At 43.1% G+C, this 22,640-nt stretch overlaps 1 protein-coding gene across 1 annotated transcript in view; it reads right to left on the reverse strand.

Moving 5' to 3' along the window:
- Positions 1-22,640, reverse strand: part of LOC144679102 (NFX1-type zinc finger-containing protein 1-like) — a 47,134-nt gene that overhangs the window by 9,491 nt on the left and 15,003 nt on the right. The window contains exons 6-12 of the mRNA XM_078539404.1: positions 18,997-19,147; positions 18,478-18,722; positions 14,247-14,386; positions 11,672-11,826; positions 10,036-10,181; positions 6,297-6,407; positions 4,987-5,082 (exon numbers count right to left, since the gene is read on the reverse strand). Coding sequence (XP_078395530.1) covers positions 4,987-5,082; positions 6,297-6,407; positions 10,036-10,181; positions 11,672-11,826; positions 14,247-14,386; positions 18,478-18,722; positions 18,997-19,147 — 1,044 coding nt within the window. The remainder of the gene's footprint in view (positions 1-4,986; positions 5,083-6,296; positions 6,408-10,035; positions 10,182-11,671; positions 11,827-14,246; positions 14,387-18,477; positions 18,723-18,996; positions 19,148-22,640) is intronic.

Here is a 22,640-nt window from a genome sequence, read left to right on the forward strand (position 1 = left end):
ATTATCTAAGGAATGTGCTAATTAAGGGTAGAAAGCAGGACAAGCAAAGTACAGATATCCCTAGTGGGGGTGGGGTGGGGTGAAGGAATCGAAATAGGCTAAAAGGTAGAGATAAAACAATGGATGGAAATACATTTAAAAATAATGGAAATAGACGGAAAAAGAAAAATCTATATAAATTATTGGAGAAAAAAACTCAGCAGGTCTGGCGGCATCTATGGAGAGAGAAACAGAGTTAACGTTTCAAGTCCATTTGACTTCTTTAGAGCTGAAGAGAAGTAGAAATGTGATGGATTTTATACTGTTTAAGAGGGGGTGGAACAGGTGGAACAAGACAGAAGGTCGGGGATAGGTGACAGCTAAGGAGAGATTGACAAAGATGTCATGGACACAAGACAAAGTGAGTGTTAATGGTAGTGGTAAAGAGTAAAGAAGGTCCTGATAGTGACACAAAGGTAGATAGCAGAAGGTGTTACTAGCAGAACAAGAGTCAGCGCTCTGTGAACGCACAACATAGAAACAAGTGACAGATGGCCCTGTGGAGGGAGGGGAGGTTGGGGGAAAAAAGGATTTAAAAAATGAACATAAATAAACGAATAAAAATAAATTTTAAAAAGTCAATAAAAAATAAATCCATTAATTAAAAATTGGATTAAAACAGGAGTCAAGATGGAGGAGAGAGTTAATGGTCTGAAGTTGTTGAACTCAATGTTAAGTCCGGAAGGCTGTAAAGTGCCTAATCGGAAGATGATGTGCTGTTCCTCCAGTTTGCGCTGGGCTTCACTGGAACATTGCAGCAGGTCAAGGATGGGCATGTAGGCATGAGAGCAGGATGGTGTGTTTAAATGGCAAGCGATAGGAAGGTCTAGGTCATGCTTGTGGACTGAGCGAAGGTGTTCTGCAAACATAATCATGGAGCAGTATAAAATGTGGAGCAGTGTATTCCGCCTGTCACCTATTCCAGTCACCCCTCTATTTGACGGGCGGATTATGCAGCTCGAAATGTTGAAGCCTATCAGTTTTGTTAAGGAACTCTTAAGGTGACAACTGCTCTTTCAGAGCAAATTTACGAGGACTTATACAAGGTGCAACCGTAAAATTGTCTTACTCAATGTTACTACTTTCACCATGAAAACCTTCAAACAACTTTTATCTTTGCTTTTCCCTTGATTTTATTCATCAATATTTTTTCATGCTCCCTCTCTGCTTTCCCAATTTCCTTTTTAATTTCACCAATGCACTTTCTATACTCCTCTTGGCTTTCTACAGTACTGAGCCCTCAGTACCTGACATAGCTTCCCTTTATCATTCTACCTCAGATGGAGGTCTAGATTTGGGCGTCAAGCTTTTTTTCTTTGTGGGAACATAATTTTTTTGAACTCCCTCTAGTCCCTCCTTGAATGCCTCCTGCTGCTCTGATACTGATTTCCCTTCAAGAAACTGTTTCCTGTCCACTTTTTCCAAATTACATCTCAGCTTAGTCAAATTGGCCTTCCCCAATTTAAAACTTTTATTCTTGGTCTACCTTTCTTCTTTTCCATAACCATGCAAAACTTAACTGAATTAGGAGGCCAAATTTTCCCATTCCCTTACAGGGCAGACCCACATCTGGCAGATGGAAAAAGAGGCGGGCAGGTCCCACCTGTGGAACTCCTGCCCCCATTCCCGCCACTGATGAGTTTGAGTGGCATGAGAGATGGGGCGGGTCACAAGCCCATGCACAGCAGGCTCCATTATGAGGGTGGGCACTTCATCAACCCCCGAGTCAAGTCGATTTCTGCAGGTGATGTGGTTCACACCAGCTCAGAGGTTTCGTGAACCACGGGGGTCCTCCTAGTCTGGAGTCAGAAATCTTTTGACAGGTAAGTTCAAAAGGTGTTGAAAATTTCACATGTTATAATGTAATCCTGTATACGTTAAATATGTCTTTAATGTAGTGATTGATTATAGGGCTTTGTTTTTAAAAGGTAAGTGACCATTAAGTTGACCAACTCAGTGAAAGTAGAAAAGTCTTCAGATGCATTAGAGTACATTATCCAATCAATAAAGTGCTCTTCTGCATTGAATAATAGAGGTATTCAGATTTGACTGTGTCAGTTGTGCCCTGACAGGTGTTCCATTGCTTTAAAGTTTGAACTGATGGGTGAGCTCTTTGACTGACTGCTCAGACATATGTTCCACTGCTTTAAAGCTTGATCAGATGGCTGAATTCTTTCATTAACTTCAACAGTTTTAATGTATTCAGCTTTGGAGGTTTTGTTTATGGTGCTGTGCAATGGAATCCCATTATGAACGGTTGGCTGACTTCCAAACCCCACTAATGGATTCAGCTCAACAGGGATTGTTGATACAGTTGTGAAGGGAATTATCAGTTTGTTTATCTGACAGTTAAATGAACATTTAATAGGAATTTTAAGTGGTTTTAGAATGACTGTTTATTTTGACACTTTTATGAGCATCTCAAAGACTTCCCAATATTATTATAGGGCTCAAGAGTTCTATACATAGTGGATACTGGATGATTGGGCATGGGAGGATATTGGACCTCTACAAAACTGGGCCAGTCTCCCAATGAATGGAGGCAGACCTTGGCATCTGCCTGCCTCTGTTTCCACTTCCGCCCTGCTTTGGGAGGCAGCAGTCCTGACTCCATCCTGCCCCCAACTGTGGAGGGTGAAAATGTGGTGGGTGGGCACAGACACTCAGGAGGCGGGATTGTGATGCTGGGAAATGACCTTACCCCCGAGTCCTGCCTCAAAGGAGAAAATTGGGCGCATGATCTTTACCACCAAAATGTTCTCCCGCTGTTAAGTTTCAGTCCCTAAAATTAAGCCCAGAGCTGCCCCTTCTCCTGTTGGGCTTGTTATGTACTGGCTAAAACAGTTCTCCTGCATGCATTTTAAGAATTCTGTGACCTCTGTACCTTTTACACTGATATATCTCAATTAATACTAGGCTTGTTGAAATCCCTTAACTTACTTCCCTATTGTTTCTGGACTTCTCAGAAATTTGACTACATATTTGCTCTTTCATTTCCCTTTGATTGTTTGGCAATCACTCCCCAAGCTGTAACTGCTCTATTTTTTTTATTCCTCAGTTCAACATATATGGCCTCATTTGATGATCCTTCTAGCATATCATCCATCTTCATAGCCGTGATTGTTTCTTTAACTAACACTGTGGCCATCCATCCTTTTTATATGTCCCTCTCTATCCAGTCCGAAAATTCTGTAACCAGGAATTTTGAGCAGCAATTACGACCCTTCTTTAGGCCATGTTTCATTTATAGCTTTGATGGCACACTTGCAAGTGTCCGTGCCCGCAGTTAATTTTCTTCATTCACTGGATTCCTTGCATTGAACTATAAACCACTAACCACTGAACAACTCCATTGCCATCTATTTTTTAGCCTTTGTTTCCTCTAGCTTCCGATACTCACTTACTAATTTTCTGACTTCCACTTCCAGCTTTGCTTCTGTCCCTTCTGAATCTATGCTTAGGTTCTCATCATCTTGCTAAGCTAGTTTAAACCCTCCCCAACAGTACAAGCAACCCTCCTCACTACAGTATTGGTCCCAACTCTGCTGGAGTCCAGCCTGTACTGATCTCACCTCCCCAGAATTGGCCCCAAGACCCCAGGAATATAAAGCCCCCCCGTCTTGCACCATCTCCCCAGCCACACATTCATCTGCACTATCCTTCTATTTCTGTACTCACTAGTGCGTGACACCAGGAGCAATCTAGTGATTACTATCTTTGAGATCCTGCTTTTTATTTTTTTTTCCTAGCTCCCTAATATCTGCCTGCAGGACTTCATTTCTCTTTCTACCTTTGTCATTGGTACCAATAAGGACCTCGATCTCTGGCTGTTCACCCTCCTTCCTCAGAATGTTCTTCAGCCACTCAGTGACATCCTTGAACCTGACACCAGAGAGGCAACATACCATCCTGGAATCATATATGCATTTACAGAAACAGCTAACTAATCCTCTACCATCATTGCTTTCCTAATCTCTCTCTCTCCTGCAACCACGCCCCCCCCCCCCCCCACCAACCTCCTCCCCCCCCACCCAACCCACAACCCCACCACCTACATCTGAGTGACCCATGGTACAGTAGCCTTGGCTCAGCTGTGAAATTTATCCTGAATAAAATTAAATTATCCCTGGAAAAAGGGGGAGATGGTGGCGTAATGGTAATGGACTAGCTAACCAAGTCAGCTGCGCGCCCACCGACCTGTCAACAGCCTATTAAAGCCACTAAAAAACTAATTGAAATCATTAATGGACCTGCCCATCCAACCTTAAGGTTGGTGGGCAGGCTGGGAGCCCTGGCGGGCTTCAGAAAAAACATGAAACCTCATCCACGGGTGGGGTGAGGTTTCTGGAGTGATTTAAAAATCTCAGAATATTTCAAAATAAAAGTTATGGACATGTCCCAATTCAAGTGACAGTGTCACATGAGGGAACATGGCAGCAAAGATTTTTTTCTCATCTTTATTTGAAGTTTCAAATCTGAGCCAATCTCCCTGAGGCAGCACTTTGCCTCAGGGAGATCTGTGTGCCCTTTCGCGCGCATGCACAAAGAGCGCACTCCCGGCTCAGGGAATCCCCCCCCCCCGCCCGCACAGGGAGAGCATAGCGCTTCCTGGCGGACGTCATGCTGGGCGGGCCTTAATTGGCCCGCCTACTTAAAATGGCATCGGGAACCTGCCCGCCCCCGCCCACACATTCCCCCCCGACGGGGGGAAAACGTTGCCCTGAGTCTCTTGAGTGAGTCTTGAACCTACTGACTCAGAGGTGAGAGTGCTACCAATTGAGGCACAGCTTAGACTTGTGTTTATGGTGTGATTATGATTATCTAATACCCATCACCTCTTTAATTTGTGTTCCAGCACAGTAGCTGTGGAAAACCTAGTCATATATCTTCTGGAGAGGTGGTCTCAGTCGGACACAAAATGCTTCATGAGTTTAGAGTAAAAGTTACCTTGATGTTTTCATACAGCTTCACAGACTCTGCATTTTCCAACTTGTCATAGATGTGTGGAGTTATCAGTTTTGCGATTTCAGGGCGCATTCGATGCTGAGCAAGGAAGAGAAAAGTATAACAGTGAGATTCATGCAGATTGTTGTGAATAAAAAGGACACGCCCTGACATAATTAACAGAGTTACACACCTAGAAAGAAGAACCTAAGAACAAGTGACACACAAAAGTCTTGACAATTTAAGAAAAATAGCCAGATCAAAAAAATATCATTGTGAACACTTTAAAAAAAAACCTTCAATGCACAATACTTTCATGAAATCATGCATTGTCATAAACACCTGCCAGCTCACTAATGTAGGGAAGGAAATCTGCCACTCTTACCTAGTCTGGCTTACATATGACTACAGCAATCTGGTTGACTCCTAACTGCCCGCTGAAATGGCAGTTAGGAATGGCAACAATGTGGTGATGCCCACATCTCATGAAATAATATGGTGGTCAGCCAGATCTCAGCTGAGATAAGAGATTCAACTACACACACTGCATTCATCCACTGATAGTCATGAGGTAGGGGATAGGAGAGGACGTAATTCATTTTAAACAAGGCCTCAGTACTGAAAACAAGAGATCATCAGCTACATTTTTGTCTTTGCCTAGGCTGTGATGCTGTTCCTAGAATCATTAGCACAGAAGGAATCCATCCAGTCCATTGTGAATGTGCTGGCTCATTGAAAGAACTATATTAGTTTCACTCTACTGCTCTTTTACCACAGGCCTCAACATTTTTCCTTGTTGCTTACTGAGGTTGTAGAACCCATCCAATTTTCAATCCATTGAAATATGGTGTTGGATAATGAAGATTTGCCCATCTTGTGCTGTGCAGTTGTTCATACAGTCACTGGCAATTCATACCAAAGGTCTGTATTGCTGATTAGACAATAAACTTAAAGTGCCATTTAACTCAGATAAGACTTGACAATGTTGAATTGAGGACAAATACTAGAGACTTAAAATTTAGACATTGGCAAATGGCACCTCAGTATCAGATCTTCTGACTTAGATCTCAGATAAGTGGAGGAGGCCCAAAAGCAGGCCTATGTTTCCTGACCTCTCTTGTCCCTCCTTCCTCCCTTCCAGGTAGAGAACATAAGTTCAGCAAGAAAGGACATAAATAATGCTTAAAAACAGAAAGGAAAAAAGTTGTAATGGCAATATAGTTTCATGTCAAGGGAGACAAATGTGGAATGAAGAATTAGACTCTCAGGAGTATTAGTTGAATTGCCAGCGGTTACCAGATTGCGAAACTCACTTGATAATCGAGCCGGACAAACTCCACATTCATATTTATCAGCCGCTCAAACAAGGAAACGTCCAAGTTGAAACTTTTCGCAAGTTCATACACAGTCGCAGTTGGACGAAGCTGCAATTAGAAAGTGATAAAACAGGGGGGGTCACCAAAATTTTGTAAGATGGGACTGATTGAATCTGCGGTGCTAGCAAATTGCAACATGAGCAACTCCTCCTTTGCCAACCTTCAAAACTGAACAGGGGATTAATTACATACGGATAGGACACAATTCAGGTTTGTCTCACTGAAGGTGAACCAATAAGAATTAGAAAGAAACAACAGATTTGCATTAATATAGCACCTTTCATGACTTCAGAGCACCCCAAAGTGTCTTACAGCTAATGAAGTACTTCTGAAGAATACTCACTATTGTAATGTAGAGAAATTTGGTAGGTAATTAGAGCACAGCAAACTCCAACAAACAACAATGTGATAATGACCAGATAATCTGTTTTAGTGATATTGCTTGTGGAATAAATATTGGCCAAGACACTGGGGAAGGCTCCCCTGCTTTTCCATCTTTTCCATCCAGCTAAAAAGGCAAATTGGGTCTCAATTTATAGTCTCATCTGAAATTCGGCACCTCCACAGCGCAGCACTCCTTCTGTACTACACTGGAGAGTCGGCCTTGATTATATGCTCAAATCTCTGAAGTTGGACTTGAACCTACAACTTTAGGACTCATTAGGGAGTGTGCTACCAATGAACCAAGGGTGACACAAGCCAGTAATGCCATAAGTCTTTTTGAGGTAAATATATACCTGTTTGAATACTTGGCGCTATTGAATCACCTGCCAGTGGCAATGAAGGGAAAATTGGGAGGAATGAGAGCGCATCCCCAAATTTCTGCCCATTAATTTAAAAGAAAAATCATAATATGATTAGGTAGAGCCAACACAGATTTATGAGAAAGAAATGCTGTTTTACAAACCTATTAGAGTTTTTTGAGCATGTAGCTACTAGGGTAGATAAAGGGAAACCTGTGGATGTAGTGTATTTGGATTTTCAAAAAGCATTCGATAAGGTGGCACACATGAGGTTATTGAACAAACTGAGGCCTCATGGTATTGGGGTTAATATATTCGCATGGATGGAAGTTTGAAAACAAGAGTAATAATCAGGTCAAATTCATGTTGGCAGGCTGTAACTAGTGGGGTATCACATGGAACAATGTTTGGGCCTCAGCTATTTACAATCTCTACCAATGACTAAGATGAGGGGACTAAGCATAACATATCCAAGTTTCTGATGATACAGAGGCCTGGAGTTTTGCTCCCAAGTTGGGAGCGTAGAGTCGGGAAAATTCCCAATTCCACAAGGCCAACTCGGGAGAAGGTGTCCCTGTGGTGGTGGGGTGTTAATGGGCAACGAGCCCGCCACACCTGGAAATAGTGCGGAGGGAGCCACAGGTGTAGCCGGGTGAAGAGGCAGGCTGAGTGAAAGGCCCAGCCTCGGTGCCCTGGGATTTGTAAGAAAAAGAATAAAACAAAAAACAGCCCTCTATCCCTCCCCCCTCTCACACTATCCATGCCCCATCTATGCCAACTCAACCCCATGGCTTCTCATACCCCCATGCCAACTTATGCCCCTCTACCCACCCCATGGCATTTTATAGCCCCTATGCCAACTTAGTGACAACTCATGTCTCCAACCACGACCCTTTGCCTTTACACCCTCCACGCCAACTCAGTCAGTATCCATGCTGAGATGAAATAAAATGAAGTTTTAAGTGTCTATTGATGACTTCGCTATTAAAAAACACTGATTAAAAATCCATTCACTATATTTAAATTCCTTTAACTACTGAATCTCTTATAAAAACAAACATTTCCTTCAGATACTTAATCCCTTATAAAAACAAGCATTTATATTCATTACCCTACATCAAAGAATTTATAACCAGTTGGAGCTGCCAATCAAACTCTGAATTGACAGATACCCCATTGTGATAATGTTAGGTTGTGAAATCAGTCATGCAGCACAAATCCTCAGGCTTATGTCAACAGATAGCATGAAATAGCAAGCACTGTTTTTTTAAACTACAGACTTTTAAAAAAATTAAAGGGCAGGAAATGTAAATGTTTTGACAGCTTGACAGTTCCATTGAGTTTACTTTTTATGCACATTCATGTCTAATTTTTACAATCCCAAAGGGCATCTGACCTCCCCCAAAGGGCACTTGACCTCCCCTAAAGGTCTCATTACCTCTCCCAAAGGTGTCCCTGGACCTATCCAAAAGAGTCCCGTAGCTCTGGTAAGTTTAGACCTTCCCCTGTAAAGTGTAAAGCCCACAAGTCATGTTTTGGACATCCCAGTGATAAAAACTGGACCTATTTGAAGGCAGCTGTACATTTACACGTGCAGCAGCCTCCGTGAACCACAGATGTGTAAACTACCCCCCCCCCACCCATCAAAAATGGTGAGTATTGGGTTCACGGCTCCAGTGCCATTTTGGCTAAGCTGGAGACCCTCTCCATCCCTGTAAAAATTCAGCCAAAGTTAGGCAGGAAAGAAAACTGTGAGCAGGACACAAAGAGGTTAAGTGAGTGACAAGAACATGGCAGATGTAATACAACATGGAGGAGTGTGAAGTTACCCACGTCGGAAAGAAAAATAGAAACCAGGGTTTTTTTTCCAATGGTGAAAGACAGGAAACATTGGTTTTCAGAGGGACCTGGGTGTCCTTGTACACAACTCACTGAAATTAACATGCAGTTATAGCAAACAATTAGGAAGAATGTGCAGAGTTATGGGGAGAAGATGGGGGAATAGCACTCAGTGAGTTGCTCATTCGGAGAGCCAGTGCTGACACGATGGGCCAATTGGCCTCCTTCTGCACCAAAACAATTGGTGAAAGCAAATGGTATTGAAAATACCTTTATTTCAAAGGGATTGGAATTCAAGGGTGAAGAAGTCCAACTTCAATCGTAGAGGGCCTTGGTTGGACCATACCGAGCGTGCAGTGTTGAGTTTTGGTCTCTGTATCTCAGGCAGGGTATAGTTGCCTTGGAAGGAGCTAAACAAAGGTTCAATGGACTGATTCCTGGGATGAAGTGATTGTTCTATGAGGAGAGATTGAGTAGATTATTCTTCTAAATTCTAGAGAATATAGGACTTAAAAAGTGATTTCATTAAAATATATAGAATTCTTTAGGAGTTCATGGAGAAGATGCTTGGATGCTGTTTCTCCTGACCTGGAAGTGTGAATTAGGGTTCACAGTTTCAGACTAAGGGACAGGCCATTTAGGACTGAGATGAGAAGAAATTTCTTCACTCAAATGGTTGTGCATCTTTGAAGTTCTCAGAGAGCTGTGGACACTCTGTCGTTGAGCATATTCAAGACAGAGATCAATAGATTTTTGGATACTAATGGAATTAAAAGATATGGGGATTATGCAGGAAGGTGGAGTTGGGTTGAAAGATCAACCACGATCGTAATGAATGGTAGAGCAAGGTCAAACGGCCGAATGGCCTACTCCTGCTCCATTTTTGTTATGAAAGTTGGGCAGATGCCTTTAAGGTTCTGAAGGTTGATGGTGTGATCTGATTGAGATGTTTAAAATGATAAAAGGATTCAAAGTCAACACAAATATAAATCAGAAGAGATGTAAAAAGGGAAACTAACTCAATATTTTCCATTTTCGTCTATTGTACAAAATCAAAATGAGCCCCATTCTGGTTTATCCGTAATAATTCTTACCTGCTGATGATCACCAATTAAAATGAGGTGCTCACAGGCTGAGCTAAGAACGGTGATTATATGAGCTTCCAGCACTTCAGCTGCTTCTTCTACAATCACAATTTTTGGCTGAATGTCCTGCAGGACAGTTCTATATTTTGCTGCACCTAAAAAGATAGTTGTTACACTTTAATCTGTGCAATAAATAAACCAACAACAGCTTATATGTATATAGCACCATTAACATAATAAAACACCCCAAGGTACTTCACAGGAGCATTATCAAAGCATAATATGACACAGAGCCATATAAGGAGATAGTAGGTCAGATGATCAAAAGCTTGGTTAAACAGTAGGTTTTAAGGCGTGTCTTAAAGGAGGAAAGTGAGGTGGAGGGGTGTAGGGAGGATGTTCAGAGCTTAGGACCTAGACAACAGAAGGCTATTAAAATTAGGGACGCTAAAGAGGCTGGAATTAGAGAAGCACAGATAACTTGGAAGGTGGTGGGGCCGGAAGAGATTACAGAGATAGGGAGGGGTGAGGCAATGGAGGGATTTGAAAATAAGGATGCAAGTTTAAAAATCAAAATGCTGCTTCACTCCAATGTAGGTCAGTGAGCACAGGTGAAAGGAACTAGGTGTGAGTTAAGAGACGGGAAGCAGATTTTTGTGCAACCTTAAGTTTACGGACAGAGAGTAGAATGTGGGAGAGCAACCAGGAGTATATTGGAATAATCAAGTCTAGAAGTAACAAAGGGATGAATGAAGGTTTCAACCGCAGCTGAACTGAGTCGGGGAAAAGTTGGAAGATGTTAATGGAGATGGAAATGGGTGGTCTTAGTGATGTTGACGGAAGATCATCCCAGGGTTAAATGTGACACCAAAGTTGCGAACAGACTGCTTTAATCTCAGACTATTGCCGGGGAGAGGGATGGAGTCAGTAGCTGGGAAGAGAGCTTGGAGCAGGGATCGAAACAATGACTTCAGCCCTCCCAGTATTTAATTGGGGGAAATTTCTGCTTGTCCAGTATTGGTTGTCGGATAAGCAGTCTGATGGTTTAGCAACAATGAAAGAGTCGAGAGATGAGGTAGAGCTCAGAATACATTCTCGAGGGACATCTCTCGCATGGCAGTCAAAATAAATACTTTAACAACCTTGTGTAACAGTGTGAAGGAGTGAAGCAGAATGTGCCATCCTTGAAATATAGGACCAAAATGATCAGTTTTATAAATGATTTGCTTATATACTTCAGATAAATCCTGTTAACACGCAGGAAAGTGAATTTCTGCTATTACCTCCAATTCCTCACAGCTTGTGTAGATTTTTTCTTAACTGTCTAAACCATTCATACTTCAGTGAAGGTAATAGAGGAGAACTAAAATGGGAAATTTTCGTAAACACAATGCTCCACTGGAATGTACTATGTCAAATTTTATATAGGAATGTGAAGCGAGTTCAGATCACAGTAAGAGAAAATAAAATGCTGTTAAAACCAGCACTCTCATATAAAAATACCTAAAATTATAGTTTTCCTTTGTCCACTGTGCAAAGCAAATATCATAACAAATAGAATTTACATTTGCCTTCTGTAGCAAGTGAAAGCAAGCAAAAGTAAAAAAGAATATTTGTCAGCACTGTTAGAAGTAGTTGTGTGTACCTGTTGTGGTCATCCCCACTACTTTAGACTGTCTAAGGAGTACCATTTCTTCTTGATTTCTCAACTCAGCAAGACGGTTGACAATTTTCTGATATTGCTGTTCATGTGATAACATTGTACGTCTGGTTTCCATTTGGTACATTGACAACCATAACCTGCAATAAAATCACCTCGTTACACCACCATCTGGACAACTCATTCTTATTCTCTTGCTGTTATTTTCAGCTGTACTATTCAACTCTTTCGAGTACATTCACAGTTCTTGGTTTCCGGGAGTGGGACATGAACCCACAACCTTCTGATTCAAAGGCGAGGGCGCTATGAACTGAGCCACAGCTGACACCTCAATCTGGACAACTCATCATGGACTGACGCCGGGTGGGATTTAATGACCCCCCCGCCCGCCCCACCGGAGGCAAGTTCAGCAGCTGGGGGAAAGGGATGGGTAGCTGTGTGATTGAGTAGGAAGGTGCAGGGTGGAGATATCGCTGCCCTCCCAACTCTCTCCAATCAAATCTGGGCAGGCAGGCAGGCATGTGGGCGGCCTTCTGGCCTGCAGGCCAATTGAGGCGCTTAAGTGGCCACTTAATTTCTCCTGATTTTTATTTGTGTTGATTATGAATCCCTTCATCATTTTAAACACCTCAAATAGATCAGTCCAATCATAAAGGCTCTTACTAACTTTCATCAGGACATAAGAGCTAGGAGTAGCAGTAGGCCATTCAATCCTTGAGCCTCTTTTAACATTCAATACGATCATGGCCAATTTTATACATCAACTTCACTTTCCTGCACTATTCCCTTAATTCCCTTAGTATCGAAAAAACCTATTGATCACTGTCTTGAAACTCTTTCGAGTTATCAACAGTCACAGATTACAACTCTTTCGAGTACAATCACAGTTCTTGGTTTTCCGGGAGTGGGACATGAACCCACAACCCTCTGATTCAAAGGCGAGGGTGCTATGAACTGAGCCACAGCTGACACCTCCGTCTTGAACATACTCAACAACTGACCATCCATGCATTGATGAAAGGGCAGTAATTGGATTGGCAGCCTGTTATATGCAGCCCTGATTTTCTGTTCCATTACAGTCAATGGAATAAAATATCAGGCGTTGTATAAAATGGGCAGCTGGTTCAATACTGCCCATTTTGCGCCACCACAAGATGAATTCCTGCCCCAGGTCATGTTCCTCCAGTGGATCCAACCCTGCTTGATTTAATCACTGCAAAAATTACTAGAGACATTTTGGTTATCTCTTTGTGTAAGAAGGGGCTGGATTTGACCCTCCTCAGCTGGCAGGTTTGAAGGCAGGGGCACGTAAGATACAGCAAATAGCCTTCACTCTGTCTACCTGCTCGCCCTGACCTGTCTGCGTCAGGCAGCTCACCTGCCCTTGGGCCTATTGAGGGCCTCACTTAAGGGCCTCACCCCGCTGCTGCCAGTATTCTATCCGCTGCAGGGGGTGGCCCACACCATGAAGGGAGACAGCAGCTTTAGCTACGTGGGCTGGCGCCAGGCAAGTGATGGGCAGGGGGGACCTCTTTCGTGGTCCCCTGGGCTCATCGGAGGCACCCCTTCCCAAAGATCATTCCCTCCACCACTGCCCAACCTTCCTCCCTGGTCTCCCCCACTCACTCCCGACCTGGACTTACCTGGGCTCCTTGGCACATGACAGGTAGGCCTCCAGTCCCAGCAGTGGCCACCTCTCCCAGCTGGTGCTGCTGGGACTACGAAGATGCCGGTCATCTTTGACTAGCTGGCAGCTCTCTAAGGCTGGACTTCCTCCTGGGATGAGGGGTGGAAGTCTCACCTTAAAGCAATTAAGGCTACTGCGGGGCAGCCATTAGGAGCATGGGCGGGCTCCCTCCAACTTTTTAGCTGGGGACGGGGACCATGGCACCCTGTAACATTCAACCCAAGGTGTTATATGGAGACAAGTGCCATCTTTCAAAGATTATGACAAACTGCCATTTGCAATGAACCTTCTGTGTATCTTCCTTATCACAAGGAGCTTGGATATATATTTAGTGGGTGTCGTGCAGATATATTTATTAGCCTGTTCTTTCATATTGCTAGATTGTCTCTGATGTTATTGTATACAACCATGTTCCAACTTTACTGCAGGACTATTTGGAAGTACAGCCAAAGCCATGGTTCCAACTAGTCAAGTTCTAAACCACAAGATACAGAGACAGTATAAAAGGCTTGTAGAGGGGAGAAAGGGACTAATTGTAAGTTCATTGTTGTGATATTTGGCCTCCAACAACACATCAGTGTTGCTGATTCGAATTGTTTCATATCCACACTTTATCCTAGCTTTTAAATACAATTTAAATTTTATTCCACTTGCAATATACCCGAATCATTGCTGAGATTATCAGAATGCATTAAGTCTTCAAGGGAGGTTTTATTTTGGCAGCAACGGCAGGAGGAGTGGGTGGCAGCAGTGACAAAGCGGAGGAATGTCAAAATGATCTCTTTTGAAAATATTTAACCTAAAAAGACACAATTTACAGATCATCTCAAGCACAATTAATTCAGAGAGTTAATAGTTAATGAGAGATTAAACCTATATAGTCTCCAGCGATCGCGCAGTGTGAGTTCCCAAACATTATCTATGCTGTTGGCTTCATCTTCTGACACGTAGTCGGTAAGCTTCAACTGTTTATTCACCATTGCTCGCATCTGTTTCTTATTTTTCTTGACTACCTATTAATAAAACAGCAGAGAGACACCCATTACAATGAGAGCTAGCACCGCTGGGGTCATGAAAAATAGTTCATCAGTACTTCCTGTATGTATAGTCTCACCAAACCGTTTTTCCCAGTGTTTAAGGGGAAGCGGGGTAAGTACATGAAGAAGAAAGAAACAACAAAGTGAGATGAAGAGGGGTGGAAGGAGGGTCATGAGGAGCATAAATATTAGCATTTGGGCTTAATGGCTTGTTTCTGTCTTGTACATTCGAAGTATGGTGATCAACTGTGTTGAAAGCTGGTTCCATTTTGTGCCACTAAGACTATTGAAGTGGTGGGGGCAGGGGGTAGCAAAGCTCATATAGGGACTCCCATCACTGTGAGGGCACAAATTCCTGTTGGCCTACAGCAGTACAAGAAGAGCTGGGAGCATCACTAAAGCATCACAAAGATATGTCCGGGAGCTAGATTCTGCACTGCAACTTCGGGCAAGGATAGGAGTGGAGGATGAAGGAGAAATTGGGTGGTGAGGCCTGCAGATTCACTTTGAAGGTCTTGGGATGCAGTGGTAATATGGGAGGAGAGAGATATCTGCAATTAAGATGCTTTAACCAGCAGTAAATTGATGTTAATACAAATCAATAATCGTTATCACTTTTTGGCCAATATAAATGACTGTCCATTTTAATACTGGACACTTTAAGTGGTGGGGTTTTAGTAGTAGAAGGGGTAGGGGTAGTCCTATTACTAAAACCCCACCACTTAAAGTGTCCAGTATTAAAATGGACAGTCATTTATATTGGCCAAAAAGTGATAACGATTATTGATTTGCATTAACATCAATTTACTGCTGGTTAAAGCATCTTAATTGCATTGTTTATCTCGGGGACAAACAGTTGGATTGACTCACTCATTCATACCTCATTAAGGCAAACAGGCTACAAGAACATAGTACAATAGCATCTTGCGAAGGTACAATTACTTTTTATGTACATAAATCTTTCTAATCCCCTTTAAATGGTGTGCAGTTACAGGTTGTACTGTCTGCTGTTTACATGCAGCTGGTTGCAATGCAATGCAGTCCTGTTTGGTTTATTCAACAGTAATCTACAGCATTCCTGTTATTTGGTAAATCACTGTAATATTGCTGCCCCATTATACTGACCAAATTGTGGTCACATAAATGCACCTGCTATAAGCAGTGTGGACTTTATTTACATGAAGGAAATAGAGGCAGCAGATACAGTGAGGAACATACAGGTCAGCCAGCACATTGTAGTAGATCTCACTACCTCTATTCCTCCTCATTTTCTGTCACTACCTGATTGTCAGTAAAATACAACCCTCATGCCTCAAGGAGCAGTTGCACAATTGGCTAGAAATTCAAGGATATTTGAAGTCAAATTGTTCAGTAGTAAATGGACGTTAACTCATCAAATGTTCACAAATCAGTAATTTCAATTGAAGACACACCGGGAAGAAATGTTGCTTTCACTTTATAGTGCTAAAAATCCTCTTAAATAGAGACTCAAGGCAAGACTGGACATATAACTCAGCTAACAGAAAGGTCATCTAGGACAACCTCGAAATTCACAACAGATACTTAGCAATTCTTAACTATTAGTTAATTATATGGAACTAAATGAGAAGCCAGTCAGCTGGAATTGCTCATTTCTCTTTTTAAATTTTTTTTTCACGGGATGTGGGCTTTGCTGGCTGGGCCAGCATTTATTGCCCATCTCTAATTGCCCTTGTGAAGGTGGTGATGAACTGCCTTCTTGAACTGCTGCAGTCCATGTGGTGCAGGTACACCAACAGTGCTGTTAGGAAGTTCCAGGGTTTTGACCCAGCGACAGTGAAGGAATGGCAATATACTTCCGTGTCAGGATGGTGAGTGACTTGGAGGGGAACTTCCAGGTGGTAGTGTTCCCATCTATCTGCTGCCCCTGTCCTTCTAGATGGTAGTGATCGTGGGTTTGGAAGATGCTGTCAAAGAAGCCTTGGTGAATTCCTGCAGTACATCTTGTAGATGGTACACACTGCTGCTACTGTATGTTGGTGGTGGAGGAGGGAGTGAATGTTTGTGGATGTGGTGCCAATCAAGTGGGCTGCTTTGTCTTGGATGGTGTCAAGCTTCTTGAGTGTTGTTGGAGCTGCACTCACCCAGGCAAGTAGGGAATATTCCATCACACTCCTGGCTTGTGCCTTGTAGATGGTGGACAGGCTTTGGGGAATCAGGAGGTGAGTTACTCGTTGCATGATTCCTAGCCTCTGACCTGCTCTTGTAGCCAGAGTGTTTATATGGCTAGTCCAGTTCAGTTTCTGGTCAATGGTAAACCCCAGGATGTTGATTGTGGGGGATTCAGCGATGGTAATGCCATTGAATGTTATGGGTCGATGGTTAGATTCTCTCTTGTTGGAGATGGCTATTGCCTGGCACTTGAGTGGTGCGAATGTTACTTGCCACTTGTCAGGACAAGCCAGGATATTGTCCAGGTCTTGCTGCATTTGGACATGGAATGCTTCAGTATCTGAGGAGTCACGAATGGTGCTGAACATCATGCAATCATCACCAAACATTCCCACTTCTGACCTTATGATGAAAGGAAGGTCATTGATGAAGCAGCTGAAGATGGTTGGGCCAAGGACACTACCCTGAGGAACTCCTGCAGTGATGTCCTGGAACTGAGATGACTAATCCCCAACAACCACAACCATCTTCCTTTGTGCTGGGTGTGACTCCAACCAGTGGAGAGGTTTCCCCCTGATTTCTATTGACTCCAGTTTTGCTAGGCCTCCTTGATGCCACACTCGGTCAAATGCAGCCTTGATGTCAAGGGAAGTCACTCTCACCTCATCTCGGGAGTTCAGCTCTCTTGTCCATGTTTGAACCAAGCCTATAATGAGGTCAGGAGCTGAGTGGCCCTGGCGGAACCAAAACTGGGCATCAGTGAGCAAGTTATTGCTAAGCAAGTGCCGCTTGATAGCACTGTTGATGACCCCTTCCATTGGTTTCACTAATAACTGGTCCTTTTTCAAGATAAGTGCAGTTGGTACAGCTCCCAGAAATAGACTGCATCTAAACTGACAGGATCAGGGAGACTAACCAACAATGTAGATAAAGGGGCTCGGTTGGTTAACCAAGTAACTGACTATGTTATATTTTTTCTGTTTTACAGGTCAATTCAGCATCCATAGGGCTTACATTTGATGTAGTTCTTGAGACTTTGGGAGCTATGAAATACCTGAAGTCAGACCCATGGTATTCTCATTGAGCCAGCGTTTTTGATACTCCCGATGCCTCTTGGGACAGCTCTGTGAGGCAGTCAAATGGCATTTTGGCATTGCCCCCTGCCTCCCGCCCCAGTAACCTGAAGCCTGAATTACATCTTTAACATCATCTCCCAAATCCACGAACTCCACCATCTAGAAAACAATGGCACCAGTTGTACACCATCCTGACTTGGATAAATATCAGTGTTTCTTCTCGTCACTGGTTCAAAATTCTGGAAGTCCCTACCTAACAGTTTTGTGGATGCACCTTCCCCACATGGACTGCAGCAGTTCAAGAATATACCTTGTCAAAGTCTTTTCCATGATTTGGTTGGGAGCACTCTTGCCTCTGAGTGAGAGGGTTGTGGCTTCAAGTCCCACACCAGGGTCTTGAGCACAAACTCAAAGCAAAGCTCCAGTTTACACTGCAGCAGTGCTACATTGTCAAAGGGTGGCCTTTCGGTTTAGAGGCCCCATCTGCCCTTTCAGGTGGATGTAAACGATCACATGCCACTGTTTTGAGGAAAAGCAGGGAAGCTTACCATCTTCCTAGCCAACAAGTATCCCTCAATCAACATCACTAAAACAAGTTATCTGCTTTTGGGGACTTACTTTGCAGAGATTGGCAGCCATGTTTCCTACATTGTAACAGTGACCACCCTTCAAATTCAGTGCTTCATTAGCTGTAAAGTGCTACAGGACATCCAGAGGTCACGAAAGGGTACTATCTAAATACAAGTTCTTCCTTTCGTTCATGGGAAACTATGGCTTGGCAACAAGTGACAGCCTTGTCAATGATATCCACAGCCCAAGAATAAACGTTTTAAAAAGTACCTCCCAATCATCATCATCCTCACTCTCAGCTTGAGATTTGGAAGGGCGTACAATGTCTTCAGGTTTAAAGGCCAGAAAATTTTCCCGGATTGCAGCCAGACGGGCAGTCGCACTCCTAACTTGTCTCTGAAGATCATAATCTCCAATCATTCTCTCAGCTTGCAACAGCTCAGCCTCCTCAGTCACGTTAATTAGCTCATCATCTTCCGTTTGCTGTTCCTCATCAGTCAGATCACTGGGGCTTCCTGAAAGAAATCAGGTCATTTTCTCTCGATTAAAAAACAAAGCTATTCAATGGAAAATGCAGAAAGAAAATTGAAAAATATTTTTATTTTTATTAATGATGAGGACCGACAATAAGGTGACAGGTATTGATATTTAGTTTAAATAACTGCTCAATTTCATTGAGCTGACTATATGAACATTTCCTCGATATAATCATCTAGAAACTATGCATCGTATTTACTTAGATTTTGATTCTAATTAACATTTAGGTAGAATTGGAATTTTCGATGTTACCTATGTCTCCCTCTGTGACAAATGAATCTGTCTCCTCCACATCATCTTCTGTGGCTTGCTCGTTAGATGTCAAGTAACATTTGAGTGCAGATGTTAATTCTGATTTTTCCAGTATGTCAGATCGACCATAGGGAGTAACTCCAGAGGCCAGCTTAAAATGTAAAGAATCCCAATTTGTGAACAATCATTATTATCATACCCAGGAATAATTCAGATTATTGATCGGCAAATGTTTTAATCAAGGCTGTGCTTGAATTAATTCTTTTCTCCATTACTGTTCTCATTTATATGGCATCAGACATCAGATAATTTTTGGAAACGTTGCATCCTGGAATAAGCAGATACAAGCTTGATCACTGATACAGGGGTTCTCCCCAGTGTGCTGGACAATGTTGACCTCTGAACCAACACCTAAAACAAAATTACATGGTCATTATCACACTGCGATTTGTGAATTTTGTTGTGTTGGCATTCCTACTGCCAGGTCAAGAATGACACTGGATAAAAAGCAACTTTCACTCCATAAAAGTCTTAATCCCAAAGATATATTTCCATTTTCCACATCAGTTACTTTCTTGTCCCCTGAAAGGAGTTGCTGATTAGTACAGATAGTGCGGAACAGTGCCTTTCAGGCACAAGGTAAATGTTTCATCTGACAGGTCTATTTAACTGTAGCAAAATTGGAACTTCCTAGTCTATGGTGAATTACTATTGGATTATTTCTTGCTGGTCATGCAGCACATATGTGCTTAGAATAGTTACTGCCAGCTGTTTCTCCCAGCAGCATACAGACACATCCTAGATGGGCTTATACATTGCCCCTCAAGACAAAGCGAAGATGATGCAAGCTCAAGGAGGTCTGGATATGCACTGGGTTTTCTGTCATTTCTCTCTGAATGGAGACAGTCTCACAGATCAAAGTCTTCGGAAATGAGTATTGAATCAGGTTATTCAATTCAAATACAAGCATCCCATAGGGTTACTTGCATTTATGCGGGAAACACTCAATGTATTCTGTCAATGTTTGGACTGTCTAATGTAAATAAGAGAAACAAGGTTTTTAATTCTTTTCATTCCAGGATATTTTCAAAGAAATCTGGGCAGTACTGCAACCAGGCTATGTTAATCTGATGCTAGCAGCACTAGGGCTAGTCAGAGTCCCATGATAGCTGATAGTTACACTACAAATAGTCAATCCTATTTTAAGGGTCAGTTTAATAATGATGATGATTGCAGAAGTGGCTTTGTTGTTTCTCACGTTGAGGACCGCAGTACTAAAAACAGGAAGTGCTGGAAAAACTCAGCAGGTCTGGCAGCATCCATGGAGAGAGAAGCAGAGTTAACGTTTTGAGTCCAACACGACTCTTCTTTGAAGCTGCCTCCGCCGCTTCCCTTCCTTTTACCAACCCACCGGGCCAAACATCCTCTAAAGTTTCCCCCTGCCCTAGCCCGAACTCTCATCTCTCCCTAATTTCTCTTCTATCTCCTTCATGCCCTCTCTGAGCTCATCTGGTCCATTGTCCATTCTCCATTCTCCTGCTCTTGTGATCCGATACTCACTAAGCTCCTGACCATTCATCTGCCCCTACTGGTCCCCATGGTAGCTGAGGTTGTTAACAGTTCTCTCACTTCAGGTGCTGACCCTCTTTGCTTTAAATCTGTCATCACCATCTTCACCTCAAAAACCAACACTTGAAATCCACTGTTCTTGGAAATTACTGTCTCATCTGCAATCTTCCTTTCCTCTTCTATGTCCCTGAATGTGTTGCAGCCTCCTAAACCTGTGTCCCAGAACTCCATATTTGAATCCATCCAATCAGGTTTCCACCCCTGCCACAATACTGAAACCGCTCTTATCAAAGTCACAAATGACATCCTATGTAACTGTAACAAAGGTAAACTATACCTCCTCTTCCTTCTTGAGCTGGCATGCAGCCTTTGACACAGTTGACCACATCATTCTTCTCCAATATCCCCAGTTGGGTGAAACAGCTCCCACTTAGTTCCATTTTTATCTATCTAATTGTAGTCAGAAAATCAGTTGTAGTGGCTCTTCCTGCTCTGCACTGTGACATCTGGTGTCCCCCAAGGATCTATCCTTGGCCCCCTCCTATTTCTCATCTGAACACTGCCACTTGGTGCCATCATCCGAAAGCACAGCATTAGTTTTCACATGAATACTAACATCACCCAGGGTTACCTTATCACCACCTCTCTCAGCTCCTCCACTGTTGCTAAATCATCAGACTGCTTAACTGACATCCAGTGCTCTATGAAAAGACATTTCCTCCAACTAAATATTGGGAAGACTGAAGCCATTGTCTTCGGTTCGCATTCCAAAAGCCATTCCCTAACTGGAGATTCTATCCCTCTCCCTGACAACAATCTGAGACTAAACCAGATTGTTGGTAACCTTGGTGTCATATCTGAGATGAGCTTCTGACTTCATATCTGTGCTATCATTAAGGTGGCCTATTTCCACCTCAGTAACATCACCTGACCTCACCCCTGGCTCAGCTGATCTGCTGTTGAAACTCTAAATTATGACACTCGTTACCTCTAGACTTGACTATTCCAACACGCCCCTGATCAGCCTGCCTCATTCGATCCATTCCTCCCTCTAGCCATCTCCTTACTCACAACAAGTCCTGTTCTCCCATCATCCATGTGCTTTTTGACCTACATTGAGGCATTGCTTGGTGGGGAACCAATTTTAAAAATCTCATCTTTGCTTTCAATTGCCTCCACGACCTCACCTTCCCTATCTCTGTAATCTCCTCTAGTTCCACAACCCTCCAAAATACCTGGGTTCCTCTAACTCTTGAGCATCCCTGATTGTACGTGCTCCACATTTGGTGGCCATGCCTTCAGCTACCTGGACCCTAAGCTCTGGAATTCCCTCCCTAAACCTCTTGGACTGTCCACCTCACTTTGCTTCTTTAACGTGCTCTTTAAAACCTCCCTCTTTGACCAAGCTTTTGGCCTCCTGTCCTAATATTGGCTTATGTGGTTGTTATCTAATTTTGATCTACAATGTTCCTGTGAAGTACTGTGTCTTTTTATTACATTAAAAGTTTGATAGAAATATAAGTCGTTGTTGTAGAATTGCAGCAGAGAATACAACACCATGGCCTCCCCGACCGGCGGGTTTTTAGGTGGGGGGGAATTGAAAGGACAGGATTACTTCCGGGTTCTTGCCTGCTCCAGCCTCACAGCAATTTTAGGCTGTGGAGGGCAAAGCCTCGGACAGGAAGCCCACCCTTGCCCCAATTGAGGTCCTTAATTGGCCACTTGGGGGCCGTTTCCCCACCCAACCTCAACCTTTAGGCTGACGGGAGTATTAAAGTTGCCTGGGCGAATGCTGGAAAATCAACAGAGTTAGATCCTGGGCAGGAATGTTAGGATGCCTCCATCAGAAACCTCATTCTGAAGTTGGGTGTCCTGCACCCCCCCCCTTTAAGGTCCAGTGGCCTCTGGACCTCCCTCTCCCTGCCTCCCTCGAACCTTCCCCCTTCCCTCCACCTTGCCCTGGGACCCTTTGAACTTACCTGGGCCTCCGGTGCATGGACCTAGTTTCAGGCGTCTTCTTGCATTTCCTCACCAGCCCACTGCAGCTCTTGTTGCTGCAGGGGCTGGCCAATCAG

This window comes from Cetorhinus maximus, chromosome 3 (genome assembly GCF_964194155.1).
Source record: "Cetorhinus maximus chromosome 3, sCetMax3.hap1.1, whole genome shotgun sequence".
Lineage (NCBI taxonomy): Eukaryota > Metazoa > Chordata > Chondrichthyes > Lamniformes > Cetorhinidae > Cetorhinus > Cetorhinus maximus.